The sequence below is a fragment of the Lepidochelys olivacea genome, assembly GCF_965140295.1.
Source record: "Lepidochelys olivacea isolate rLepOli2 genome assembly, chromosome: 2".
NCBI classification, from domain to species: domain Eukaryota; kingdom Metazoa; phylum Chordata; order Testudines; family Cheloniidae; genus Lepidochelys; species Lepidochelys olivacea.
Genome location: NC_140412.1, coordinates 68,890,578 through 68,915,152, shown reverse-complemented (window position 1 = coordinate 68,915,152; position 24,575 = coordinate 68,890,578). Strand labels below are relative to the sequence as shown.

General features: G+C 44.6%; 1 protein-coding gene across 2 annotated transcripts in view; it reads right to left on the bottom strand.

The window, feature by feature from the left end:
- Positions 1–24,575, bottom strand: part of LOC311516637 (kinesin-like protein KIF20A) — a 49,771-nt gene that overhangs the window by 7,799 nt on the left and 17,397 nt on the right. Inside the window, exons 11-17 of one of the 2 annotated variants that reach the window (XM_084620918.1) lie at positions 22,296–22,442; positions 18,332–18,497; positions 15,756–15,929; positions 12,223–12,362; positions 8,850–9,015; positions 995–1,112; positions 852–919 (exon numbers count right to left, since the gene is read on the bottom strand). In XM_084620918.1, the coding sequence (XP_084477044.1) occupies positions 852–919; positions 995–1,112; positions 8,850–9,015; positions 12,223–12,362; positions 15,756–15,929; positions 18,332–18,497; positions 22,296–22,442 (979 nt within the window). The remainder of the gene's footprint in view (positions 1–851; positions 920–994; positions 1,113–8,849; positions 9,016–12,222; positions 12,363–15,755; positions 15,930–18,331; positions 18,498–22,295; positions 22,443–24,575) is intronic. The other variant, XM_084620919.1, reaches the window with a different exon arrangement.

The window sequence follows — 24,575 nt, the reverse complement described above, 5'->3', positions numbered from 1 at the left end:
TCTCAACTATGAGTATGTTTATTAAAGCTGGCCTACTCCAGGGTGTGAATTAGTAAGCGACTGGTGCACATTATGAACAGTTGAAGGAATTCTGCTTTGGGGTCATTCTTAAACATATGAGGCACATACCAGTAAGCCTAATGCACACCCTGGATATTACAGCAATGAACCATTTATGTCTGACTTCCAGATCTGCACTCCATCCAGAAAACAGCTTTGGCAATGAATTAGTTGCACCTTAAAGACTAACAGATTTGTTTGGGCATAAGCTTTTGTAGACAAATAAATCTGTCAGTTTTTAAGGTGCCACCGGACTCCTCATCGTTTTTGTGGATACAGACTAACACGACTACCCCTCTGATACAAAAAGAAAATGAAGGACTGCTTTTTTAAAAGGCACTGATCTGAAATTCAGGATCTGTGCTGTTACCTGGCTTCGTTGGGCAAGTTACTTAATCTACGCCTCTGCTCCTCATCTCTAAAATGTGGGGCAATAAATTATTTCCTACCTCAAAGGATTGTTGAATAAAGTGTTTGTGAGGCATCCTGATCCTAGGCCAGATTTTTTGCTGATTCTAGTTTCACTGCATCTCATTAGAGATCACATGCAACTGTCACTACAAGAGGACATTCAAACCAGTGACAAGCCAGAATGTAAGAGCGCCCAATTCCCAGTTTAGGCACCAAAGAAAACTCAGCATATTGGCTAGGAGCACTTTTGAAAGCTTTTCCCCAGTTGAGAGCATTCTATTGCTGAGCACTTGAAGATCTGGCCCTTACAGGGTAGAGCCCTCAATCACCAAAACAATCCCCCACTCATCCAAAGTCTAGGACAAGATAGAGAAATTTACCTCATCTTTCTCATTGCACTGTCTCTGCAATACATCTGTAGTGCTCTGCATCTCCTTATATTTAAGATCTGTAGATGATAAAGAGAGTTAAGCTGGTTTATACTCTACAACAAGAGCATACTGGGAGAATATTAGATGCTTACCTGATTTCACTTTGTCCTCTGCAGTCAACATATCTGAATTTGGGATTCCCAAAGCCAACAATCCATCTGACCGCTCTACAAATTTTTGTCGCAACTCTAATATTTTCCTATCTCTGTCCTGAACAAAGAAAGGCACACTGATATTTATGTAAAGAGAATATACACCTTTGACTAAAAGATTGGTCTTTAAACAAGTTTACTACTGCAAATGTTGATCATATTGAACATTCCTTTATTTTAGAAATAGTTGCCAATTGAAGGTTCTTTTAAAGTTAGTCTTACTGAGTCTTCTCTAGAAATTTGTGCCTCTCTTGCCAAGGCAGTTGTGTATTCCACTTAAGAATGTGCACGCTCAGCATGCCAGAGCTGGAGACTTGCCTAGCAATACTTGTAGAGCAGGAGTTCTCAGTCTTTTTCTCTGAGCACCCCCCTCCCACATGCCATAGAAACTCCACAGCCCATCTGTGCCACAAGAACCGCTTTTCTGCAAATCCAGTAGATTAAGAACCAGGGCTGTCATTATGGGGTAGCAAGCAGGGCAACTGCCCGGGACCCCATGAAGTTAAGTTGCTTGGGCTTTGGCTTCAGCCCCAAGCAACAGGGCTCCGGCTTCAGCTTTCTGCCATGGGTCCCAGTGAGTCTAACACTGGCCCTGCTCTCTGGTCTATTTTGGTGGACCCCATGAAACCTGCTCATGGCCCCCCGACCCCTGATTGAGAATTGCTGCTGTAGAGGGCTCATGCTCACGCTTCTTGCCTGTAACCCCTCCCCTCACTATATGAGGTGGCACCATCCTGACCCCCCTCATCTCCTTTGCACCAAAAGCTGCTGAAAGGAGACTGATGCAGAGGAGCCAGAGCGTGGGTCGTGGAAAACATGTTTGCATCACATCTCAAAGAACCACAATTACAGTAAGTAACAATTTCTTCTCTGAGTAGGTGCAGATGTGTATTCCACTTAGGGGTATTGCTTGCGAGTCACCTATCTAGAGGCCGGGCTCAGAGTCTACTGCAATTGGGACTGCAAGACCGCCCTTCCGAGGCCTGCATCCACTCTGGAAGATGTGGTCATAGCATAATGGTCTGTAAACATATGTATAGACAACCACATGACCGCCCTGCAAATGACCAGTATGGAAATGCCACTGAGAAATGCTATTTATGTGTCTTGTGCTCTTGTGGAGTAAGCCTGTACCTGCTGAGGTGTAGCTGAAGCTCTCTCATATGTAGCCTTGATATAGGAGGTTATTCATCTAGAGCAGGGATCTCAAACTCAATTGACCACGAGGGCCACATGAGGACTAGTACATTGGCCCAAGAGCTGCATCACTAACTCCCCTCCTCTGCCCCCAGCCACGCCCCCACTCCAACCCTTCTACGAGGCCCCACCTCTTCTCACCCTCTCCCACCCCCATTCCAACCCCTTCCCCCAAGTCCCCACCCCACCTCTTCTCTGCCTCCTCCCCTGAGCACACGGCTCCCTGCTCCTCCCAGAAAGTGCTTCCTCCCAGAAAGTGCTAAGCGCCACCAAACAGCTGTTTGCCTACCTCCAGGCGCTTCCCACCGCCAGAGGAGCAGGGACATGGCCCGCATGGGGGCGGAGGGCACAAGGAGAAGGGGTGGCAGGGGAGGGGAGCTTGGCAGCCACAGGAAATAACTCGGGGGTGGGGGGGAGGAGCTCGGCGGGTTGCAGCAAATAACTCCACGGGCTGAGTGTTTGAGACCCCTGCTCTAGAGATAGTCTATGAAGAGACCACTTGCCCCCTTGTGGTCCACATATGACATGAACTGGTGAGAGGAAATACAAAAAACTCTTTAGTTCTATCTAGCCTTTTATGTAGGCATTACCTGTGGGTTTTTCCCCTAATGCATGCTCTTCCCCAGAAGAGCTCCTCCATACTCTGGATGTCAGGCAAATACACTGTCTTATTTAGATCAAACAGACACCACCTTGGATAAAAACTTTGGGTGAGGTTACAACATTACCTTGTCCTTGGAAAACAGCGTGAGTGGGCTCAGCCACGAGGGCCTGCAACTCAGACACCCTTCTTACCGAAATAATGGCTGACAGGAGGGGCAGCAGCCAAGATGCAAGGGGTTCAAACGGAGGGCCAAACAGAACTGCTAGAACAATGTTTAGGTCCGAATAGGGAACCAGTTCTCAGAGGGAACCAGAGGATGTAAGCAGAAAAGCCTCTTCAGTTATTTCCAATGCCACTCTGACGAGATTTCTCATTTCCCTTGAAATCAGGGGAATGGAACCCTGATATCACTGCCAAATGCACTCAGAAAACGGAGGACAAGGCCTGATTTTTGAAAATGTAGCAGGTATTCCAAGATGTTTCTCGATGGAAGCCAGTCAGCTGGGTCCCAAAGGTCATGGACCATACTGAGAACCTTTTTCACTTGGCTAAGTAGGCTGTCCTAGTGGAGGGCTTCCAATTGTTGAGTAGGACTTGCTGGACAGCTGCTGAGCACTGCTCCTCTTCATTCAACCATGTAGTAGCCAGGCCATAAAGGTGCAGGAAGCGGATTGCAGGATTGAGGGTGCAGCCATGGTCCTGAGTGAGCACGTCAGGATGGAGAGAAACAGGATGGGAGGCTGAGCCAACAGAGCAAGGAGGTCTGAGACCCAGCATCTTATCTGCCACACTGTAGCAAAGAGGATGAACTTGACCCGATCCACTTTCAGCTTGAGGATGGCCTGCAGAATTATCAGAATTTGGGGGGGTGAGAGGGAAGGTATACAAAAGAGCCGAATACCAGCTGCCGTGCAAGACATTGGAGACTGAGCCTGGACTGAGGCCCCCCTGGGAGAAAAACCAAGAGGTGACACCTTTGTTTTCCCTCATCACAAACTGGTCAATCATGGGAATGACCCAGAGAACACTCTCCCTCAGCAACCACTCATGGCTCAGGGAAAAAACCCTACTGAGATAGTCCATAGACAATTTTGCACCTCCAGCAAATGGATTGCTACCGGAGTGATGACTTTTGATGCACAATTGCCTCAGGTTGATCGCTTTCAGACAGAGTAACCTGGAATGCACTTCTTGCTTGTTCACATAGCACATTGCAGTATTGTTGGTGACTGTGTGAACCATCAAGTGTCTGATGTGGTCCCAGAAGGCATGACATGCATTGTGGATGGCCCAAAGTTTAACATGTTGATGTGGAGTGAGGCTCCACCCTCAGTGAATCCAGATGCACCCTCCAACCCAGAAGGGAAGCGTCAGTGGCCACTGACTTGGTTGAAGAGGGCCAAGTGAAGGGGACTTCTGGGCACACACTGTGTGGGGACTCCCACGAATACAAGGAATCCAGGACTAGTGGAGGAAAACAAACCAACCTGTCCAGAGAATGCAGGGAAGGGCAGTAAACCATCCTGAGCCACATCTGAAGAAGGCGACGATGCAAGTTGGCACACTGTTCAAGTGGACATGTGGCCTGACAGGCTCGGACACAGGCGGACTGTCAAAAATGGCCAAGACGGCAAACTGAGGCAGGCCTGATGAAATGCCTGGAAGCAGTTGGTTGGCAGGAATACCTTCGACCTTGTGTAATCTAAGAGGCCCCAATTAACTATTTGGGGAGTAGAAGTCAAGGTTGCCTTTGCAGTGTTTAAAATGAGTCCCAGACGGTTGAGCAAACTAAATGTGATGTCAATGTGGGTAAGAACCTCCTCTCTGGAGCCAGCCTTCAGTAACCAATCAAGGTATCGGAAGATGTGGATTCCCTTCCTCCTGAGATATGCCAAGATCACTGCCATGCATTTGGTAAAAACTCAGGAGGCAGAAGAGAGGCTGAATGGGAGGACCATATACTGAAAGTGGTGGTTTCCTACCACAACGTAGAAACTTCCTGTGGCTCAGCAGAATGGACAGTGTCTTCAAAGTCCAGGGCAGCAAACCAGTCATTTTGAGAGGAGGAAAGCCAACTGTGGGAGGATAGCCAATAGAGTGACCATGCAGAATCTCAAGTACTTAATGAATTTGTTGTGGCTACGAAGGTCAAGAATGGGTCTCATCCCACCTTTGGATTTTGGATTTCGGTATTAGGAGTAAAAAAAACACAGCTCCAGTGTTCCTATGGAACCTCCATCGCGCCCAACTTCAGAGAGCTGACCTACTTGATGAGCAGTGTCTTGTGAGAGGGGTTCCTGACCAGGGATAGGAAAGGAGAGTTGGAGGGGGACATTGAGAAAAACAGGATTGCATAGCCCAATCCAACAGTATCTAGGACACAGCTTTCGGAGGTAATACAGTCGCAAACATTATTAAAAGTGCACCAGTGCTTTGGTCAAAGGAGTCAAAAATGGGTGCTTGGTCTGAGCTGAGGGAGGGCATGTGAACTGCCCGAAGCTCAAGCCCAACTGCTTCCTCCTGTGGGATCTATCTTCCTTTCTAGGGTAGTCCTGTTTCAGGAGAAAAGATTGTGCAAGGGAATGCTGCAGGTGACATTGTTGCTGCTGCGGAGCCCCATAATGGCATCTTTGCCTGTTCACTTCCAAGGACCTCAAGGTAGCCCTGAAGGAGTGCAAAGACTGAGTGCATCAGTCTTATCCAAGAACAAGACTCTTCAGTCAACGGGCAAGTCCTTGATGGTTTGGTGGCTATCCAGACTGATTCCAAAGTTCTGCTGCCAGAAAACCTTCCTTAGTTACCACCAAGGCCATAACCCTGGCCGGGGTGCCTGCAACTTCAAGGGTGCGCTGCAGGAATGTTTTGGCCACCAAGCAGCCTTCCACAACACACACCTGGAACTCCTCAAGTGAGGCCTCTGACAACTGGTCCTCAACTTTAGCCATGACTGACCAATTGAGGAAGTCGTACTGGGCCAGCAAAGTTCATTGATTTGCAATCCTCATCTGCAATGGTGATTAGGTAGAGTGGCTGGATCTTCTGGACAGGAAGATCTAGGAGTCTGTCCTTGAGAGTAGACTTGAAACTTCCTGGCCAGGTCCTGTCATTTATCACTGTTACAACAAGGGAATTAGGGTCCAGATGGAAAAAGAACCCCCTCAAATCCCTGAATGGGAACAAAGTAGCACTTTTCCACAAGTTTTGCAACCAGCAGTACTGAGGCCAGGATACTCCACAGGGCTCTTTGCAAGCTTAAGGAGCACATCACTGGTCAGGAGGACCATTCTCCTGGGGATGGTGGGCTATAAAACATTCACCAGTTTGCTCATGTTCTCTTGGAGGAATGCCACCTGGATGCCCAGGGCTGTGGTTACATGGTGTAACGGTCTTGGTACACCTTAAAGTCCTCTGGAATAGGAGAGGACAAACGAGGAAGCACAGCATCGTCTGGCAATGAGGACGAAGGTCTTGGGTGAGCCAAAATTGTCTCTTGTTCCCAGGAAGTCAGGAGGAAGGATGCCATCTGCTCCAAAGACAAGATGGCAGCTTTGGATCAACCACAAGCAACCACTGTCACCTGGTGGGTGACTTGTCTTGAAGTGGGATGAAGAATGGGATCTCCGCAAATAAGGAGTGTCTTACTGAGTCCAAGGCCATTGATAGGGTATTGGTGGCCAGGAACCTCCATCCCAGCCATGAGGTACCTGACAACCTGGGAGCCATACTGATCCATTGGCATCCCTGGAGTTCACTGGTTGATACAGAGCGGGAGGATGACAACTGACTCTGAATCAGAGCACCGGGTTCTCGGCAACATGGGCGGAGAGAGACCCAAGGGAGCCAAACATTGGTCCGATTCATCCATCGCCCAGAACAAGGTGGGAATCTGGGCCCCTGATGAAGGCAGTACAGAGCATGCTAGTGCCACAGGGAACATTGGTTCCGATGAAAACAGCCGTACTGGAGCATCTGAATGCACAAAATGTCAAAGGTGGTGAAAGCTGCCAAGAGAGCACTTGCAGCATTGAACACGGCAGGGCTGAAGAGAGTGCTGGTGCTGAGGACCTCCACACCAATTCCAGTACCAGCTCCATCCCCACCACAGGAAGGGGAGCATCTAGATGCAGTGGCCAGGGACATGGAGGTTCAGTGGCTCACTACAGTGCAGGTGGCGCAACCCTGGGACCAACAGTGAGAGCAGGACCAAAAGGCAGAGGTGGTGTGTGGAGGCCTGGTACACCGACAACATGGACAAAATTGGTACTGACATCTCCCTTGTTGGTACAGATGCAACGGATGCCTTAAGACTGGAGCCAGAATCAATGGTATCTGGTTTCTGCATTTCCCACCTAGTACCAGGGAAGGGTCAGAGGTATTTGTGCTATCCTTCCTGCCAGAACTGACCTTGTGCTGGTCTGAACTTTTCCAAGGGGAGGCAAAGGAGTCCCCTCAAGACCTCTTCCTCAGCACCAATGACAGAACAGCTTCTCTGTCTTTTTGGCAGGGCGCCTACCCCAGAATGAGGCATGGCAGTGCTCTGAGTCTGAGGGGGGCCTTGGTACCAGATCAGGCCACATGGACTATTCAAGCAGGTGCTGCTTGAGGCAAAGGTCCCACACCACCCAAGTCCACTTCTGAAACAGTATACAGATTGAAGTGTGCTCTTAAGGTGTGCCTCACCGAAACAAAGCAAGCAACCGTTGTGGGGATTGCTATTGAGGATCGCTCCTCCACACTAAGGACAGCATTTAAACCCCAGTGAGGGCATCAGCAGGGAACATTAAACTAGGCATGAGATTGTGAGACTTCAACCACAGGTGGTGAGAAGGAACTGCATTGGGATAGGCAAGGTGCCATCTCAGATAGCCAGGGAAGGAGCCAGAGCATGAGTGCTACCCTTCTACAGCTATTGCTAGGCAAAAGGCTCTGGCTTGCTGGACATGTATGCACCTAGTGTGGAATACATGTCTGCATCTACTTGAAGAATGTGTAATTTAGTGTGGGATACAGCTACTAAAAGACTCAAGAGTCTAGACTCTTGAGTATAGACTCAAGAGCCTTTTGGGTTTTATTCAAAATTTTGATTTCTCACCACAAAACTACCAACCTCCTGACCATCAACTGCTTCCCTCTGGACCTTCAGAATTAAGAGCTGCTATGAGGGCTATCCCTCTCACTCACCATGTCTCCCTTCTGCTTTTCCTCCACACAAACTCCCCCTCAAAGACTGAAGTCTTGCTCCCACCCTCTACCTCCTTGCAAGTTGTGGGATCCCATATTAGCTCCTGGCTTCTATGCCATCACTCTCATACCCCCAATCCTTTGTGTTGCTACCTTCCTCCTCCAGTTATTCTAGGTCTTTCCTCCTGACGCAGCTTGATCAAATCCACATTCCCTCCAGTTATAACGAAGTCCTCACACACCCACAGAATTGATGTCTGGGTGGAGTGTGCAGGTAGTGTTTCCGCACACAACAGGGCTCATTGGTGTTAGCCATGTAGAGCGTCTATGCTGCAATAATACACGCACAGCTGGCTTGTGCCAACTCACTCAGGCTTATGGGGCCTGGGCTATGGGGCTAGAAAACTCTCGTGCAGACATTCAGGCTCAGGCTGGAGGGTCCTAAAGCCCAAGCTCCAGCTGTAATGTCTACACTGCAATTTTATAGCCCTGCAGTCCAAGTCTGCCAACATGGGCGAGCCACAGGTGTTTTATTGCATTGTAGACATACCCACAGCCAGAGTTCCCAGAAAAGCTATTAGCATAGAAACAGTATCAGAAAGAGCCTGACACACCCTACTAGCACAATATGACCATGTATTCACAGCATCAATGAGCTGAGCTACCTCAAAAGTTATTTTGGTGGCTTAGTTTACAATGTTACAGTTAGAGGGAGAATTCCTGGAGGATACCTTTAAGGAAAGGCAATGTTACATAGGCTGACAATTTAAGGACACTACATACACTGCAATTAAAAAACCAAATGAAGTCTACCTCAACTTTCTCTTGTTCAGCTACAAACTCTTCTATTGGAACATAGTGGTCTTCAACTTGTTCCATTGCACACAAATATGCATGTTTCTTTATAGCTTCCTTATACATTTCAAATGTATTCTCCAACTTTTCCTCATAACTTTCTCTCACATCTTCCAAGCGTTTACTGAGAATGATAAATCAAGTTAGCTTGAGTTTACAGGATTTTACAAGAGTCAAAGCGTTAATATTTCAAAACTACATGTGAAACCTAGAAAGAGTTGGACAAAGTTTCAAAGTAAATAAAAATCATGAGGTTAAATGGGAGACTAGCAGAAGAAATGTACACTACTTTAAGTTCTACTTTTTAAGCTTGCAGTAATTTCACTTAGTCCTTGAGAGACAGTCTTGTCAGATTCTATTTTTCAGTATCAGAAAAATAATTCATTCAAGTTAATCTATAGTACTAGAACATTGTAAATTAAGTAATAGAGAAATCAAGAGATGCCAAAAAAAGTGTTGTTTCTAACTCCTGTGCTGTCTAGATATTAACGCTAGCAAGGACTTTCTGAGCTACTTGCAATGGTGCTATAATGCAAGTCTGTGGGACAACTGTATACGCAACAGGAAGGGTTATGTGTATATTTAATGCTGGAAGTCAGTCAAGTTTGGTTGGTCTAGTTTTCTATAGTACTTTGGTTTGGCAACAGATATTTGCTAGTTCAGGAAAGCTAAAAGCATGCTAGGTCACTGCTTTGGATCTCTCATTCAGTTGATGTAGTCACAGTACACACCAACTGGCAAGACTGAAAAAGGCTCAGAGGTATTTATATGGTCCCCATTATGGTGAGGAACTCAAATACTGCAATCTTTACTGGATTTATACTCACACCACCACAGAGATTGGGAAATGCTATTATCCCCCATTGTACAGTGGCAGAACTGAAGCACAGCAAGCCTAAAGTCACACAGAAAGCTAGTGGAGGAGAAGGCAATTGAACCTGGGGCTCCCAATCCCAAGCTAGCACTCTAAATACTTGACCATCCCTCCTCTCCTTAATATCTAGGCTCAAGCCTAGAGGTGGGCAAACTGCAGCCTGCGGGCCATATCCAGCCCACGGGACCCTCCCGCCCAGCCCCTGAGCTCTTGGTCCAGGAGGCTAGTCCCTGGCCCCTCCCCTGCTGTTCCCCCTCCCCCGCAGTCTCAGCATGCCACACCACCAGTGCAACGCTCTGGGCGGCTGGGCAGTGCAGTTGCAGAGCTGTGGCCTGACCCGGTGCTCCAGGCAGCACGGCTGTAGTGCTGCCAGCCACTGGTGCTCCAGGCAGCGCGGTGGGGACAAGGGGGGTTGCATAGAGGGCAGGGTAATTTGGGGGTGGTCAGGGGACAGGGGGTGAGAAGCAAGGCAGTGGGGGTTGGATAGGAGGCAGGGACTGGGCCACGCCTGGCTGTTTGGGGAGACAGCCTCCCCTAACCGGTCCTCCATACAATTTTGGAAGCCTGATGTAGCCCTCAGGCCAAACAAGTTTACCCGCCCCTGCTCAAGCCCCTTTGAGATTGAACTCCTAAGAATTTGATCCACTTTTAAACTTGAGCCCATCTAAAATTTAGGTCTTATTTTGGCATATAACTGCAGTTTGAGGAACCAGCATAAGCTATACTGGTATAAGCACTTCTATGCCAGTATAAAATGCATCTACATCAGGAAGGTTTTGCTGGTTTAACTATGTAGATTAACCGACCACCCTCATGCTCCAAACATAACTACGTTGATAGATTTAAGTTTAAACCAAGACTTAGATGGGCTATCCCAGCCTTAATTTTTTTTTGGAAGGAGTGGGGGGGAAAAACACAGCAAGTTTCTATCAATAGACAGTGACAGACCTGACACATTAACACTACTGTAAGACGTGTCTAACCAATTGTCTCCAATTTTACTACACTACAGTATAATAAAATTTCTGTGGTATTCCTATTAGGCTCACCTTGGTGCCAATCACGTAAAATACAGGGATGAGGGACACAATCCCATTGTGATTTTCGCAATTTTTTTTTAGAACTCCCTTGTTTTTCCAGGGGACGCCTCCCAAGAAAAGATGCAAAAAAATGCTACAGGTAATTTCAGGTTTCTTTAGTAGTGTGCAGACGTCTACCATCTCAGTGCATGCTTGATTTCTCTGTGTTTAGTCACCTGCCAGAGAGGCCATGGTCTATCATGACTAGCCTCCTCTTAAAATGTCAGAAAACTGTGCTTTAGTGGAGCAGAAGCAGAAGCTGAATGAAAATGAATAGCAGAAACAAGATGAGAGAACTAAGCAGATGATTTGTCTTGCAATACAAGTGCTCCCACTGGCCGCGGTTCGCCGCTCCCACTGGCCGCGGTTCGCCGCTCCCACTGGCCGCGGTTCGCCGCTCCCACTGGCCGCGGTTCGCCGCTCCCACTGGCCGCGGTTCGCCGCTCCCACTGGCCGCGGTTCGCCGCTCCCACTGGCCGCGGTTCGCCGCTCCCACTGGCCGCGGTTCGCCGCTCCCACTGGCCGCGGTTCGCCGCTCCCACTGGCCGCGGTTCGCCGCTCCCGGCCAATGGGGGCTGCAGGAAGGGCGGCCAGCACATCCCTTGGCCCGCACCGCCTCCCGCAGCCCCCATTGGCCGGGAGTGGCGAACTGCGGCCAGTGGGAGCCACAATCGGCTAAACCTGCGGACACAGCAGGTAAACTGGCCCAGCCCAGCCCGGCCGGGGCTTTCCCGGCACAAGGGGCGGACTGGCTTTGAGAACCACTGCCCTATGTCACATGCAATAGCATTTGAAATACCCATCAACTTTGCAGATCCCCAAATTATTGAACCAATCCCTGGAGTTACCACAACCATTGCTCAGAACCAGCTCTATGTTGTGTGTGCAGTCACATTATCTTAGCCACCAAGAAGGCGGTAATGGTTCGTGGAGCTGGCAAAAAAGCCACACAAAAGATAGACAATGTAGTGTGCTTACAAAGGTGTTCTGCCACTTGTGTAGCCATTTGTATTCTACAGCAGTCTAGCAGAGCATCCTCAGGGAGGTACTAAGTGTATGTGATTAGACCCATCATTCTTACCTGATCTGGTAGATTCTCATGTATGGGAAAGTCAGAATGAGATCCTCCAGTAATTTCAGGTTAACCATAAAATAAATCCAGTGTTGCGTGCAGAGGGCATTACCACCACCTTTTTTTTTTTGGGAAGCATGCAACGGTAGTCTGATCACTGAGACATTTTCTAGTCTTTTGCTCTTGGGAACAATAGAAGAGCTTTAGAGTTGGCCAGTCATTATTAGCTTCCTCTCTAAATGGCGTATGCATGAAATGTTCCTATTCTATATCATGTTATATAGTTTTGATGGTGTCATCGCTTACCTCCAGGTTTCCTCCGTTTCCAACAGTTGTTGAAACATGGCTTCTGCCATCTCTTTACGTATCTGCACCTCAAGAAGTAGTTTACTCTGCCTTTCTGCAACTAGCGTCTCCTTCAGGTTCTCAGTCGTTTTCAAGAGCTCCTGCATTTAAAATACTTCACTTCAGAAACCACTTCAGGAGTAACAACATGCAATTCAAATTATATATAAAAAAAAAAAAAAAAAAAAAAGGGCTATTTACCAGGCAATGGTGTTCATAAAAGCCATCTCTACCTGTCCACTATGGAACATGAAACTCCATCTCATGTTGGTTTTCCTATTGAAATACCTCAGTTCTGTTGAAACCTAATTATGTGCCCAAGAAAAGGATTTTGAGCCTACTCCCATTGAAGTGAATGGGAAAACTGATATTTACTTCAATGATTATATCTTGCTCCTACTAAATAATTCAATTAAGTCTTTCCACATTTTGGGATCACCTCCAGAGTTTCCTGCTCCATGGGCTGGAAAGCAATACATAGATATAAAATTGGGCTACTGAGAGTGGATCAGTTCAGAAGTGAACAATTAGAGTATTGATTTGCAGCAGCAATCACTAGTATTTAGCAATCTAGACAATTGTTAAGTTGTGCACCATGACAGATCAGTTAGAAAAGAATGAATCTGGCATGAGACAAACAAGAACAGTGTTTTGTTTTTTTAAAACAGAATTTTTTTTCAAACCAGTAGATGAGAGTTTGTTAGCCATGTCATAGCTTAATGAAATGGACACAATTCTCCACTTGGATAATTTAAATAGATTAAAGGTTGCTTTATGATACTAAATTATTAAAAGCTTTACTACCAAGACTAACAGAAGTTGACTGTTTGTGAATGACCAGGATGTTGGCTACAGAATAGTAAAAATCAGAGCCAATAGAAAGAGGTTGCATTTCTTGCACATTTTAGTTTAAGCAGTTTCTAGCGTTCAAAAGGAAAGGTTGAAGAGAAACCTCAAATTTGAAAACATTTACTGCAGAAACAACCTCTTCCCAGTTTGGCATTTTCTGTTTTCACCTTGGTATTTAATTGCTAAAAGATGCTAGATTCACAGACAATAAGGCCAGAAGGGACCCCTATGATCACCTAGTTCAGTGATACTCAGACCTCAGTGGTTCAGGAGCCAAATAAGCCATCAGCATTGCCCAAAAGACCCACAGTAGTGTGAATTCGTTGTTTCATTTACTGTTTAAATATGAGTATATAGTACTATAGTATGACAGGGAAATATTTAGTTTATATATTATTCTCACAGCAAAGTGACTGACCAAGGATTATTTTATCAATTACAATTAGTTAACATAGTAAAAGCATCCCGATTGGTTGTTAATTAAATCACAGTGTTTTAATATCATGTGCTACAAAGAGCTGTAGACGACACATTAAAGAGCCACTTCCAGCTTGCAAGTTTCAGTCTGAGAATCACGGACCGAGTCCAACCTACTGAAACTACAGGCTATACAATTATTCCCAGAAGTTGAATTAGTTTGCCTTTTAGAATGATATCTAATCTCATTTTTAAAAAGGAGATAGAAAGTCTACCACTTCCTCAGATAAGGTGTCCCAATGTTTAATTTCTACTGAAATTACTACTGGAATACTGCATCTTATTTCAAGGTTGAGTATGTCTAATTTCAACTTCCAGCCATTGATCTTATGTCTATCAGCATGACTGACAAGCCTCCTCTATCAGAGATCTTTTTAAATGTTTACATACCTATACACAGTGACCTTCTCTTCAATAAGATGAATAGACTGAGCACCTTCAGCCTCACATCAATAAGGCTTGTATTCCAGCCCCGGCTCATTTTTATAGCTCTCATTTAACCTTTCTCCAATAGGTCCACAACCTTCTTGAAGTGTGGACACTGGGACTGTGCACAGTATTCTAACAATTGTCTTACCAACCCTGTACACAGAGGCAAGATCACTTCCTCATTTCTACTTGATATCTCCCCCCCCAACCCCGGTTTGTTTTTAAAAACCACCAAGGATTACGATAGCCCTTTTTGCCACAACATTGTTCTGAGAGCTCACGTGGAGTCTTAGCTATAATGATTCTTAAATCTGCATAAGTCCCTGCTTTCCAAGACAGTCTCCCATCAGTATAGCCTGCATTCTTTGTTCCTAGAATGTAGTGCCTTGTATTTGGCTGTATTAAAATGTATTTTCTGGGTTTGTGACCATTTAACCAGACAATTCAAATCACTAACACTAATCTAGTTTCATTTATTACACCACTAATCTTTGCTACTAACGTTTGCATAGGACAGATTTTCTCTCATCTAAACAGATTCTAAAAATATATTGACAAGTGTTGGACCAATAACCAACCATTTGGGGATGCTGCAACTAATGGCCCTGTTCAAGTACCTCTCCTCATTAACCACCTTCATTTTGAGATCTGTCAGTTAGCCAATTTTTAAATCCATCTAATGTGGGCCCTGTGAATTCCATATAATGCAATTTTTAATCAAGATGCCATGGAGTACTAAGTAAAATGGATTGGAGAAATCTAGGTATATCATATCAACAAAGTTGCTTTTAATCAACCTGACCTGTAATTGTTTAAAAAGGTTACAGGTCTGACAAGACCTATTCTCCATGAAACCATATGAACTGGAATAATATTTTTAGCCTGTATTAATAGAGTTTCAAATTAACTGTTCTATTATTTTGCCCAAGACTGAGGTCTTGCTAACCAGTCTAGAGTTCCCTGGGTCATCCCTTTTACTCTTTAACAATTGGAATCATGTTGGCAGACCTTCAAACCTTTGGAATTTCCCCAGTTTTCCAAAATTTGTTAAAAATTAACATTATGGTTGAGAGAGTTCTTCAGCTAGTTCTTTTAAGACTCTTGGACGCAAGTTATTTTCAGATCAACAGACCCACTGTTTCATTTTAGCAGATGTTACCTCAGATCCTGTTAAAGATAGCAAGCCTTCTATTCCAGCCACATCATATAGGATGGATACATGCTCCTGCATTTATATGATGATTTGTATATACAAAGCAAGTTACAGACATTAACCTTATTCCCCATCACATATGAGTTTGTTAAAGTGATCTGCAAAGGTTTTAAAGACATGTTTGTAAAGTTCCCCAGGAGGAAAAGGGTAACTGTTTAAAAATAATTGGCGCGGTCTTTTAATAAAAAAAAACAAAAAAACTTACTGCTTCCTTACTTTCCTGCTTAGATATTGCATCAGATTTACATCACAGTCTGAGAAGGGTTTAAAGAGGCATCCCAATCTAAATATTCACTTCCTCTGAGCTTTTCCTTTTGACCTGAAATTTCTAATGCTTACCCTCATTTCTATTCTACTTAGCCATCTTAAAGCTAGGCTGGGCCATCCTACCATCGCACAGCATGTTAAAATTACACTGAGCAGGAACCCAAGCATTTCAGATTAGGCAACTTGTCCCTTCTCCTATTATTTGAATATACTGACTAAAATATACTGTGGTATACATAACTGATTAGATTTTAACTACCTCATGGGTCATGATGGTGATGTCCACTTCCTCTTCAGAGGAGGTATCAATATCTTCATCGGGAAATTCTTCAGCAGATATGTTGGCATCAAAATGTACTATAGGCTTGCCATCCTTCCCAACCAGTTTTGGGGCAAAATATCCAAAGGTTTGGGGGTGGATTGTCTGAATAACCTGAAAAATAGTCATAAAATTTTATGTACTGTCGAGGAAATGGCATTTCTTTCTGGTAATATAAAGGAGCTATGTTAACAAACCTTCCATCTAGCAAAGAATGTTAAAATACATATACTTTTAAGACAAACTTAAGACTGTCTGTTAGAGGGCTTATTCCTTCACCCACTTACTTCCCTGGTCCTTCTCACATGAAGAGAGAGCAACAATACCCGAAGTCCAAAGGTGCAAACAATTCGATGTTTATTGGGGTGAACTTCCAGCAAGCATGATTCCAGTTTCCTTCCTTAGTATCCTCCTTCCCAGCTCTGACACCACAGAGCCTTACACCTGTGTCCCTGTTCCCATTCCTACCCTTAGCTAAACATGACTCCAACTTCCTTACCCCCATTCCCTGTTCCCATTTCCCCCTTTAGCAAAACATGATTCCAATTTTCTTACCCCCATTCCCTGTTCCCATCTCACACACCCACATGCCCATGCCCACCCCCACACACACCCAGTCACTTCCTCATTGACTACAGATTATATAGTAAAACTTGAGTTCTGCTTAGCTATACCTTAACCAATCATTTTCCTGAAATTTAACTAACCAATCCTAACATATTGTAACATGATTATGTAACCAATTATATCCCACCACCTTAATTAGTTTACACCAGCAAAATTAATTATACAGCAGACAGGAACAATCACAGAACCAGACAGAGATTATACAGACAAACAATAGCAAAGTGGGAACTACAATGACAAGACAACACAGAAGTGAGGATTTCACATCCCAGCTATTGATAAGTGAGTTCTTGCCAGACAGGATGCTATCAAACTAAGTTTCCTTTTACATTTTCTAGGCACTTCCCTTTCTCTGGAGGTGATAGGAATACAATCCTGTCCTGATAGTTCCTAACAGCCGAATAGCACCTTATTTCAGTGTGACTAGTTTGGAATGTGAGGATGTGACTGTTTGCTTCCCAGCTTATGGCTGCCTCTGCTGCTTAGCCAAAGGCCTTAGCCTAAGAACAGGGCCTCAGACTGTCACAGGAAGAGAAGGCCCTTACACCAGCAGACAGTGATTTTGATTCTCTCTTTTATACCTCTATCACTAGCCAAGTGATAACAATACACCTAAATTCTTAGAGTACAGGCCTTTGCAGACAGGCCTGAATATCTATATCCTAACATTGTCCCTCAGTTTTTATTTAATAAAACAAGATCTTCCTTATTTTCAGACTTGCTATGGTTAGTTATCTAAGCAGAGATTCAGAAAAAAATTCTGAGAATTTTAGCTTTTGGCATTTTTTCCCTGAATGACCAAGAGCAATTGCCTAGCATGGTTATTGCCTCATGTGGGATGAGGCTGAGAGGTTCAGGTATCCACCCTGATGTGCAAGATGAAGATTGAGTCATGGGACTTAGATCAGAGAAGCTCAGGGGATTCTGACAGACAAGCTCTATCCATCCAGAGAGGGAAGAAGCATGTACTATGGAGGGAACTCAAACAGGGAAAGTTCTACATTGAGAGCACTGTCAGAAACCCTGACTTAGGAGCTCTAACAGTTTCCTGAGTGTAATAGAGTTTTAAATGTAAAAGTGGGTTTACAGCCCCAAACTAGAAAGAAGATTCTCTTTCCATCAAATAAATAGCTACCTCATGAGAGCAGCAGGAAATGGACAGCAAGAGGCAGCCCAGCAATTGATTCTGCGGGGCAGCTGTCAGGAAGAAATAGGAAAGCGAATAGAGCAGGGTAAGATCAAATACCATCCAAAATCCTGCATTAGTGATGAGGCAGGGAGGATAGGAACTAGCAACCATCTATGCAGGGTGGAAATTGGTCGGGGGGTGGGGGTGGGGAGGAAGAGTGAGAGCAAGAGAGAGCACGTGCATGTGCGCCAGCCACTCCCAAAGAAAGTAAAGATTGTTTCTGATATTGGTTGTAAGACACTAGAGATTGCGTCTTCTTACTGCATCTCTTGAAGCTGCTGTTAAAAAGCTTTGGGACAAATGGTCAGCTTGTGCAACAAACTTACACATTCATAACTTGTGCATGCACATGATGTGGGATTACAATTTAATTATTTGCATGTACACAGGTAGCATAACATGGCCAACACTCTGTCTGGTCACGCTAGGTAACTGTACTTTGTTTAGTGCATACTAATATAATTCTGCATACCTGACTGAAAAGCCACTATTTCAAGAAGATTAAGACTATTAAAAACAAGCAACAGCACTTTATATGTAGGAAGTAGTATGGTATTTTATAAGCCCATAAGAGACAAGGCAGTTGTGCTTCAAATCAAGAAGCACAGAGACTATGTGATCAGGAGTTTCAATATATAGTCAATCTAGGCAATTTATAAGTTAAGTGTAAGAATGCTTCAAGAAGTAGACTTCTACTTACCTGTTTGGCTGTAGCAGAAAATTTCATTAAGTGCAATGTCTCACTGTGAGCGGAGGCACACTGATTAATGTTGACAATCATACAAGCTTTGCCTTTACCACAGAAGAATGGTTGAAACAGACGAGTGAGTTTACTCTCTCTGAATGGAATATAGCTGTGTTTCACACTTAAAGAGAAAATTGTACAATTTCCATGAAGGAAACAGTGAGTTGAAATATCATACATAGCTGACCAATAACTTTTCTAGATCCACTCTTTGAGGAAAGGTTTCAGAGTAACAGCCGTGTTAGTCTGTATTTGCAAAAAGAAAAGGAGTACTTGTGGCACCTTAAAGACTAACCAATTTATTTGAGCATAAGCTTTCATGAGCTATAGCTCACTTCATAGGATGCATACTGTGGAAAATGTAGAAGATCTTTTTATACACACAAAGCATGAAAAAATACCTCCCCCCACCCCACTCTCCTGCTGGTAATAGCTTATCTAAAGCGATCACTCTCCTTACAATGTGTATGATAATCAAGGTGGGCCATTTCCAGCACAAATCCAGGGTTTAACAAGAACGTCGGGGGGGGGGGGGGAGGGGTGTAGGAAAAAACAAGGGGAAATAGGCTTGAATAGAGACTGGGAGTGGCTAAGTCATTATGCAAGGTAACCTAAGTTAATTGTATCCAATTTGCAAATGAATTCTAATTCAGCAGTCTCTCGCTGGAGTCTGGATTTGAACTTTTTTTGTTGTAATATCGCAACTTTCATGTCTGTAATCTCGTGACCAGAGAGATTGAAGTGTTCTCCGACTGGTTTATGAATGTTATAATTCTTGACATCTGATTTGTGTCCATTTATTCTTTTACGTAGAGACTGTCCAGTTTGACCAATGTACATGGCAGAGGGGCATTGCTGACACATGATGGCATATATCACATTGGTGCATGTGCAGGTGAACGAGCCTCTGATAGTGTGGCTGATGTTATTAGGCCCCTGAATAGATATGTGAGCACAGTTGGCAACCGGCTTTGTTGCAAGGATAGGTTCCTGGGTTAGTGGTTCTGTTGTATGGTATGTGGTTGCTGGTGAGTATTTGCTTCAGGTTGGGGGGCTGTCTGTAGGCAAGGACTGGCCTGTCTCCCAGGATTTGTGAGAGTGTTGGGTCATACTTCAGGATAGGTTGTAAATCCTTAATAATGCGATGGAGGGGTTTTAGTTGGGGGCTGAAGGTGACGGCTAGTGGCGTTCTGTTATTTTCTTTGTTAGGCCTGTCCTGTAGTAGGTGACTTCTGGGAACTCTTCTGGCTCTATCAATCTGTTTCTTCACTTCAGCAGGTGGGTATTGTAGTTGTAAAAATGCTTGATAGAGATCTTGTAGGTGTTTGTCTCTGTCTGAGGGGTTGGAGCAAATGCGGTTGTATGGCAGAGCTTGGCTGTAGACAATGGATCGTGTGGTTTGGTCAGGGTGAAAGCTGGAGGCACATAGGTAGGAATAGCAGTCAGTAGGTTTCCGGTATAGGGTGGCGTTTATGTGACCATCGTTTATTAGCACCGTAGTGTCCAGGAAGTGGATCTCTTGTGTGGACTGGTCCAGGCTGAGGTTGATGGTGGGATGGAAATTGTTGAAATCATGGTGGAATTCCTCAAGAGCTTCTTTTCCATGGGTCCAGATGATGAAGATGTCCTCAATATAGCGCAAGTAGAGGAGGGGCATTAGGGGGACAAGAGCTGAGGAAGCGTTGTTCTAAGTCAGCCGTAAAAAATGTTGGCATACTGTGGGGCCATGCGGGTACCCATAGCAGTGCCGCTGATTTGAAGGTATACATTGTCCCCAAATGTAAAATAGTTATGGGTAAGGACAAAGTCAAAGTTCAGCCACTAGGTTAGCCGTGACATTATCAGGGATAGCGTTCTTGACTGCTTGTAGTTCATCTTTGTGTGGAATGTTGATGTAGAGGGCTTCTACATCCATAGTGGCCAGGATAGTGTTATCAGGAAGATCACCGATGGATTGTAGTTTCCTCAGGAAGTCAGTGGTGTCTCGAAGGTAGCTGGGAGTGCTGGTAGCGTAGGGCCTGAGGAGGGAGTCTACATAGCCAGACAATCCTGCTGTCAGGGTGCCAATGCCTGAGATGATGGGACACCCAGGATTTCCAGGTTTATGGATCTTGGGTAGTAGACAGAATATCCCAGGTCGGAGTTCCAGGGGTGTGTGCGAGCGGATTTGATCTTGTGCTTTTTCAGGGAGTTTCTTGAGCAAATGCTGTAGTTTCTTTTGGTAACCCTCAGTGGGATCAGAGGGTAATGGCTTGTAGAAAGTGGTGTTGGAGAGCTGCCGAGCAGCCTCTTGTCACCATGAATAGGTCAGAATATGAACAACAGCACCTCCTTTGTCAGCCTTTTTGATTATGGTGTCAGAGTTGTTTGAGGCTGTGGATGGCATTGTGTTCCGCACGGCTGAGGTTATGGGGCAAGTGATGCTGCTTTTCCACAATATCAGCCTGTGCACGTCGGCGGAAGCACTCTATGTAGAAGTCCAGTCTGCTGTCTCGACCTTCAGGAGGAGTCCACCTAGATTCCTTTTTGTAGTGTTGGTAGGGAGGTCTCTGTGGATTAGTATGTTGTTCAGAGGTATGTTGGAAATATTCCTTGAGTCGGAGACGTCGAAAATAGGATTCTAGGTCACCACAGAACTGTATCATGTTCGTGGGGGTGGAGGGGCAGAAGGAGAGACCCCAAGATAGGAGAGCTGCTTCTGCTGGGTTAAGAGTATAGTTGGATAGGTTAACAATATTGCTGGGTGGGTTGAGGGAACCATTGCTGTGGCCCCTTGTGGCATGTAGTAGTTTAGAAAGTTTAGTGTCCTTTTTCTTTTGTAGAGAAGCAAAGTGTGTGTTGTAAATGGATTATCTAGTTTTAGAAAAGTCCAGCCACGAGGAAGTGTGTGTGGAAGGTTGGTTTTTTATGAGAGTATCCATTTCTGAGAGCTCATTCTTTATCTTTCCTTGTTTGCTGTAGAGGATGTTGATCAGGTGGTTCTGCAGTTTCTTTGAGAGCGTGTGGCACAAGCTGTCAGCATAGTCTGTGTGGTATGTCGATTGTAATGGATTTTTTACCTTCAGTCCTTTTGGTATGATGTCCATCTGTATCTGTACAAGTTTTTTCATGCAGTTGATAGATTTCCACTCCATTTGTGCTGGAAATGGCCCAACTTGATTATCATACACATTGTAAGGAGAGTGATCACTTTAGATAAGCTATTACCAGCAGGAGGGGGGGGGAGGTATTTTTTCATGCTTTGTGTGTGTATAAAGAGATCTTCTACACTTTCCACAGTACGCATCCGATGAAGTGAGCTGTAGCTCACGAAAGCTTATGCTCAAATAAATTGGTTAGTCTCTAAGGTGCCACAAGTACTCCTTTTCTCTTTGAGGAAATATACGCACTTTTCCATAAGAACACCCAAATTTGAATGTAACGTCCCTATCCAACAAAGCTGAACATATTCCCAAATACTGTCCAAGGAAAGATATTTTAAAAAGTCAAGAAAAAAGAATATGGACAACAAATCTGTATTTTTGGACAAGTTCATACCAGTCACAAAAAGGAGATACTTGAAGAAATCTCATGCGGAGGAGAGTCTATTTCTGAACTCTCAAGTGAGTTTACTTGCACAGATGGAGAAAAAAATCTGTACTTATGAGAGATATTGGTTGCTCACAAAATAAAAAGAGTCACTGGTTTTGCAATTTCATGTCTTTTCTACCATACTCCCACATACAATAGTTTTTCCCACAGGAAAAGAAGAAGAATTAAATGAGTTATAGTGATGTTTTCAATAAACATATTGCTAAATGTACATGTTAAGTGAACCATTGTCCAAGTTTGCAAAATCACTACCCAAAGCTGTGCACTGCATGGTTAGTCTTTTAGCTGAACTAAAATTCAAGTTATTATTATAGGTCTTCTCACTTACGTAGGATTCTGATTCTGCTTCAGTGCTGCAATGCATTTCCCAAGAATAAAAAGAGAATTATTAATATTCCCTGCTTCTTTTAGTCTGTCTCCAAAAGCTTGTGTCTTATTGCACCGTTCAGACCCAGCCAAGTCACAGAGAGACAATCTAAATGAAAGAATTAATCAGCAATATAAATATTGTACAAATTAAGTACAATTTTTAATATTGTTTATTTTCAGATATGTTGGTGTGACATTTTGGACACACATCTAAGATGTGAACTACAGAGTACCTTCTTTCTATTGTTTGATTCTTCAGTGGCTTTTGCAAACAGAAGGTAAGAAACATGGTTTTGTACAAAGCCTTCCCTTCAATACAAAGTCCAGACTAGGGCATCAGATAATTAAGGCTGTGAGTTTGTCACGGATTCCATGACCTCTGTGACTTCTGCAGCAGCCAGTGCAGCTCGCCTGAGGAGCTCAGGCAAGTCCTGGGCGAGCTGCACCGGCCACTGCCGGGGCAGTCTCAGGTCACCACCCCCCTTTCTCCCTCCCTCCCCAGCAGCAACAGGAGTTTGGGTGCATGTGGGAGGGAGCTCAGGGCTGAGGTGAGGACTCTGGACAGCGCTTACCTTGGGAGGCTTGTGAAGCGGCGACATGTCTCTCCCTCAACTGCTAGCTCTGCATGCTGCCTCTGCCTTCAGGCACCATTCCTGCAGGTCCCATTGGTGGCAGTTGGGATGGGGTCAGCATGCGGAACTAGGAGCTGAGGGAGCCTGGGAGGGATGTTGCTGCTTCTAGGGAGCCACATAGGGAGCCTGCCAGCCCCGCCAACCCCTGCCATTCCCCCCCCGCCCCACCACCACCAGGGCATGCTGTGTGCCCCTCCCCCACCCAGGCCACCCCCACACCCAAGATTTAGTCAAATATATAGTACAAGTCATGGACAGGTCATGGGCTGTGAATTTTTGTTTCCCACTCATGACTTACTAAAAATACCCATGACTAAAATATAGTCTTACTCATAATACAGCTATAGTTAAACACATTGCAACAGCTTAAATACTGACATTAGTATTTCCATATTCCATGGAGAGATAGTTAAGCCAATGTCCTAATCCTTATTTTAAAATACATAGCTATAGCTGGATACTTTTTGGATGCAGAGTAGTTTGTTTGTTTCTGCAGCTTCCAACATCTGTTTAGAGGACAGGAGTTCCCCACAGGTTGACTTTTACAGCCAAGTGTCAACACTTAGCACATAATGAAACTTTTGTCATCAAAGTTTGGATTAGGCCATTGGTTTGCCTCCACATGGCCCACCAGAATACTCAGAAATATTTGTGCCAGGATAAACATTAAAAAAAAACCCTGCATTATGAGGACATTTAGGTTGCAAAGTCAAGTACTCAAAAGTTGTGATGTGCCCAAATGCAGACTGCCCATGCAACCTAAGCCTATGCAGATTTTAGCCCTTTGCATGTATATGTTTAATTACATGATCACATACTATCTCCACAAGATCCCTACCTCATTCAATACACAAGATTGGTGCTGCTCAGGGAATGAGGCAGTTGTTCAATATCATTCAGTTGATGATCTTACCTTATTTACTGTAGACTAACCAAAGTGTGCAGGCAAATACAGAACACCTCATAGGGCAGTTCTCACCACAATATCAGAGTGCCTCACAAAATGTTAGTGCTCTTATCTCTTTGGAGATGAATTTGTTATCTTCCCCACTTAGAAAAATAAGAAACTGACTCACTGGCAGAGCCATGATTTCAAATCATAACATCGCGACTCAACTCATATTCATGCCTCCAGATCATGCTGCCTTACTGCCTGGGAACCCACACCTAACAACTTCAGCTGAAGGTCTGAGTGCTCAGAACTTCTGCCTATCAGGCCCCAGGTGGCTCAAAGAAGGTGCCCAGAGAAAGAGGAACATGATTAGTGGCACCTGCCAAAATTGTGTCTTAAAGGACTTCCTCAGTAACACATGAACTATGGCAGAAGCAGGTCTCTCCTTTGGCCTTCTCCTGCCTTAAATCACATGATCATTCTTTCACCTTCCTGAAGTCCTCTATTTTGTTCTTTTCACTCCTACCAACTTCTAGAGGAAGGGGGAAAAGGGATCCTATAGACATCTTCTTTCACTACACAACCCTGATTCAGTCCCTGAGCACTGTCCATTCTGTGCACTGCAGGAAGGAGGAGTCCTGTGGGGAAAATAAGTTCGTATGTGTATAATACATATGATCACAAGCAGGCTGAATTAAGGTTGACCAAGCAACCT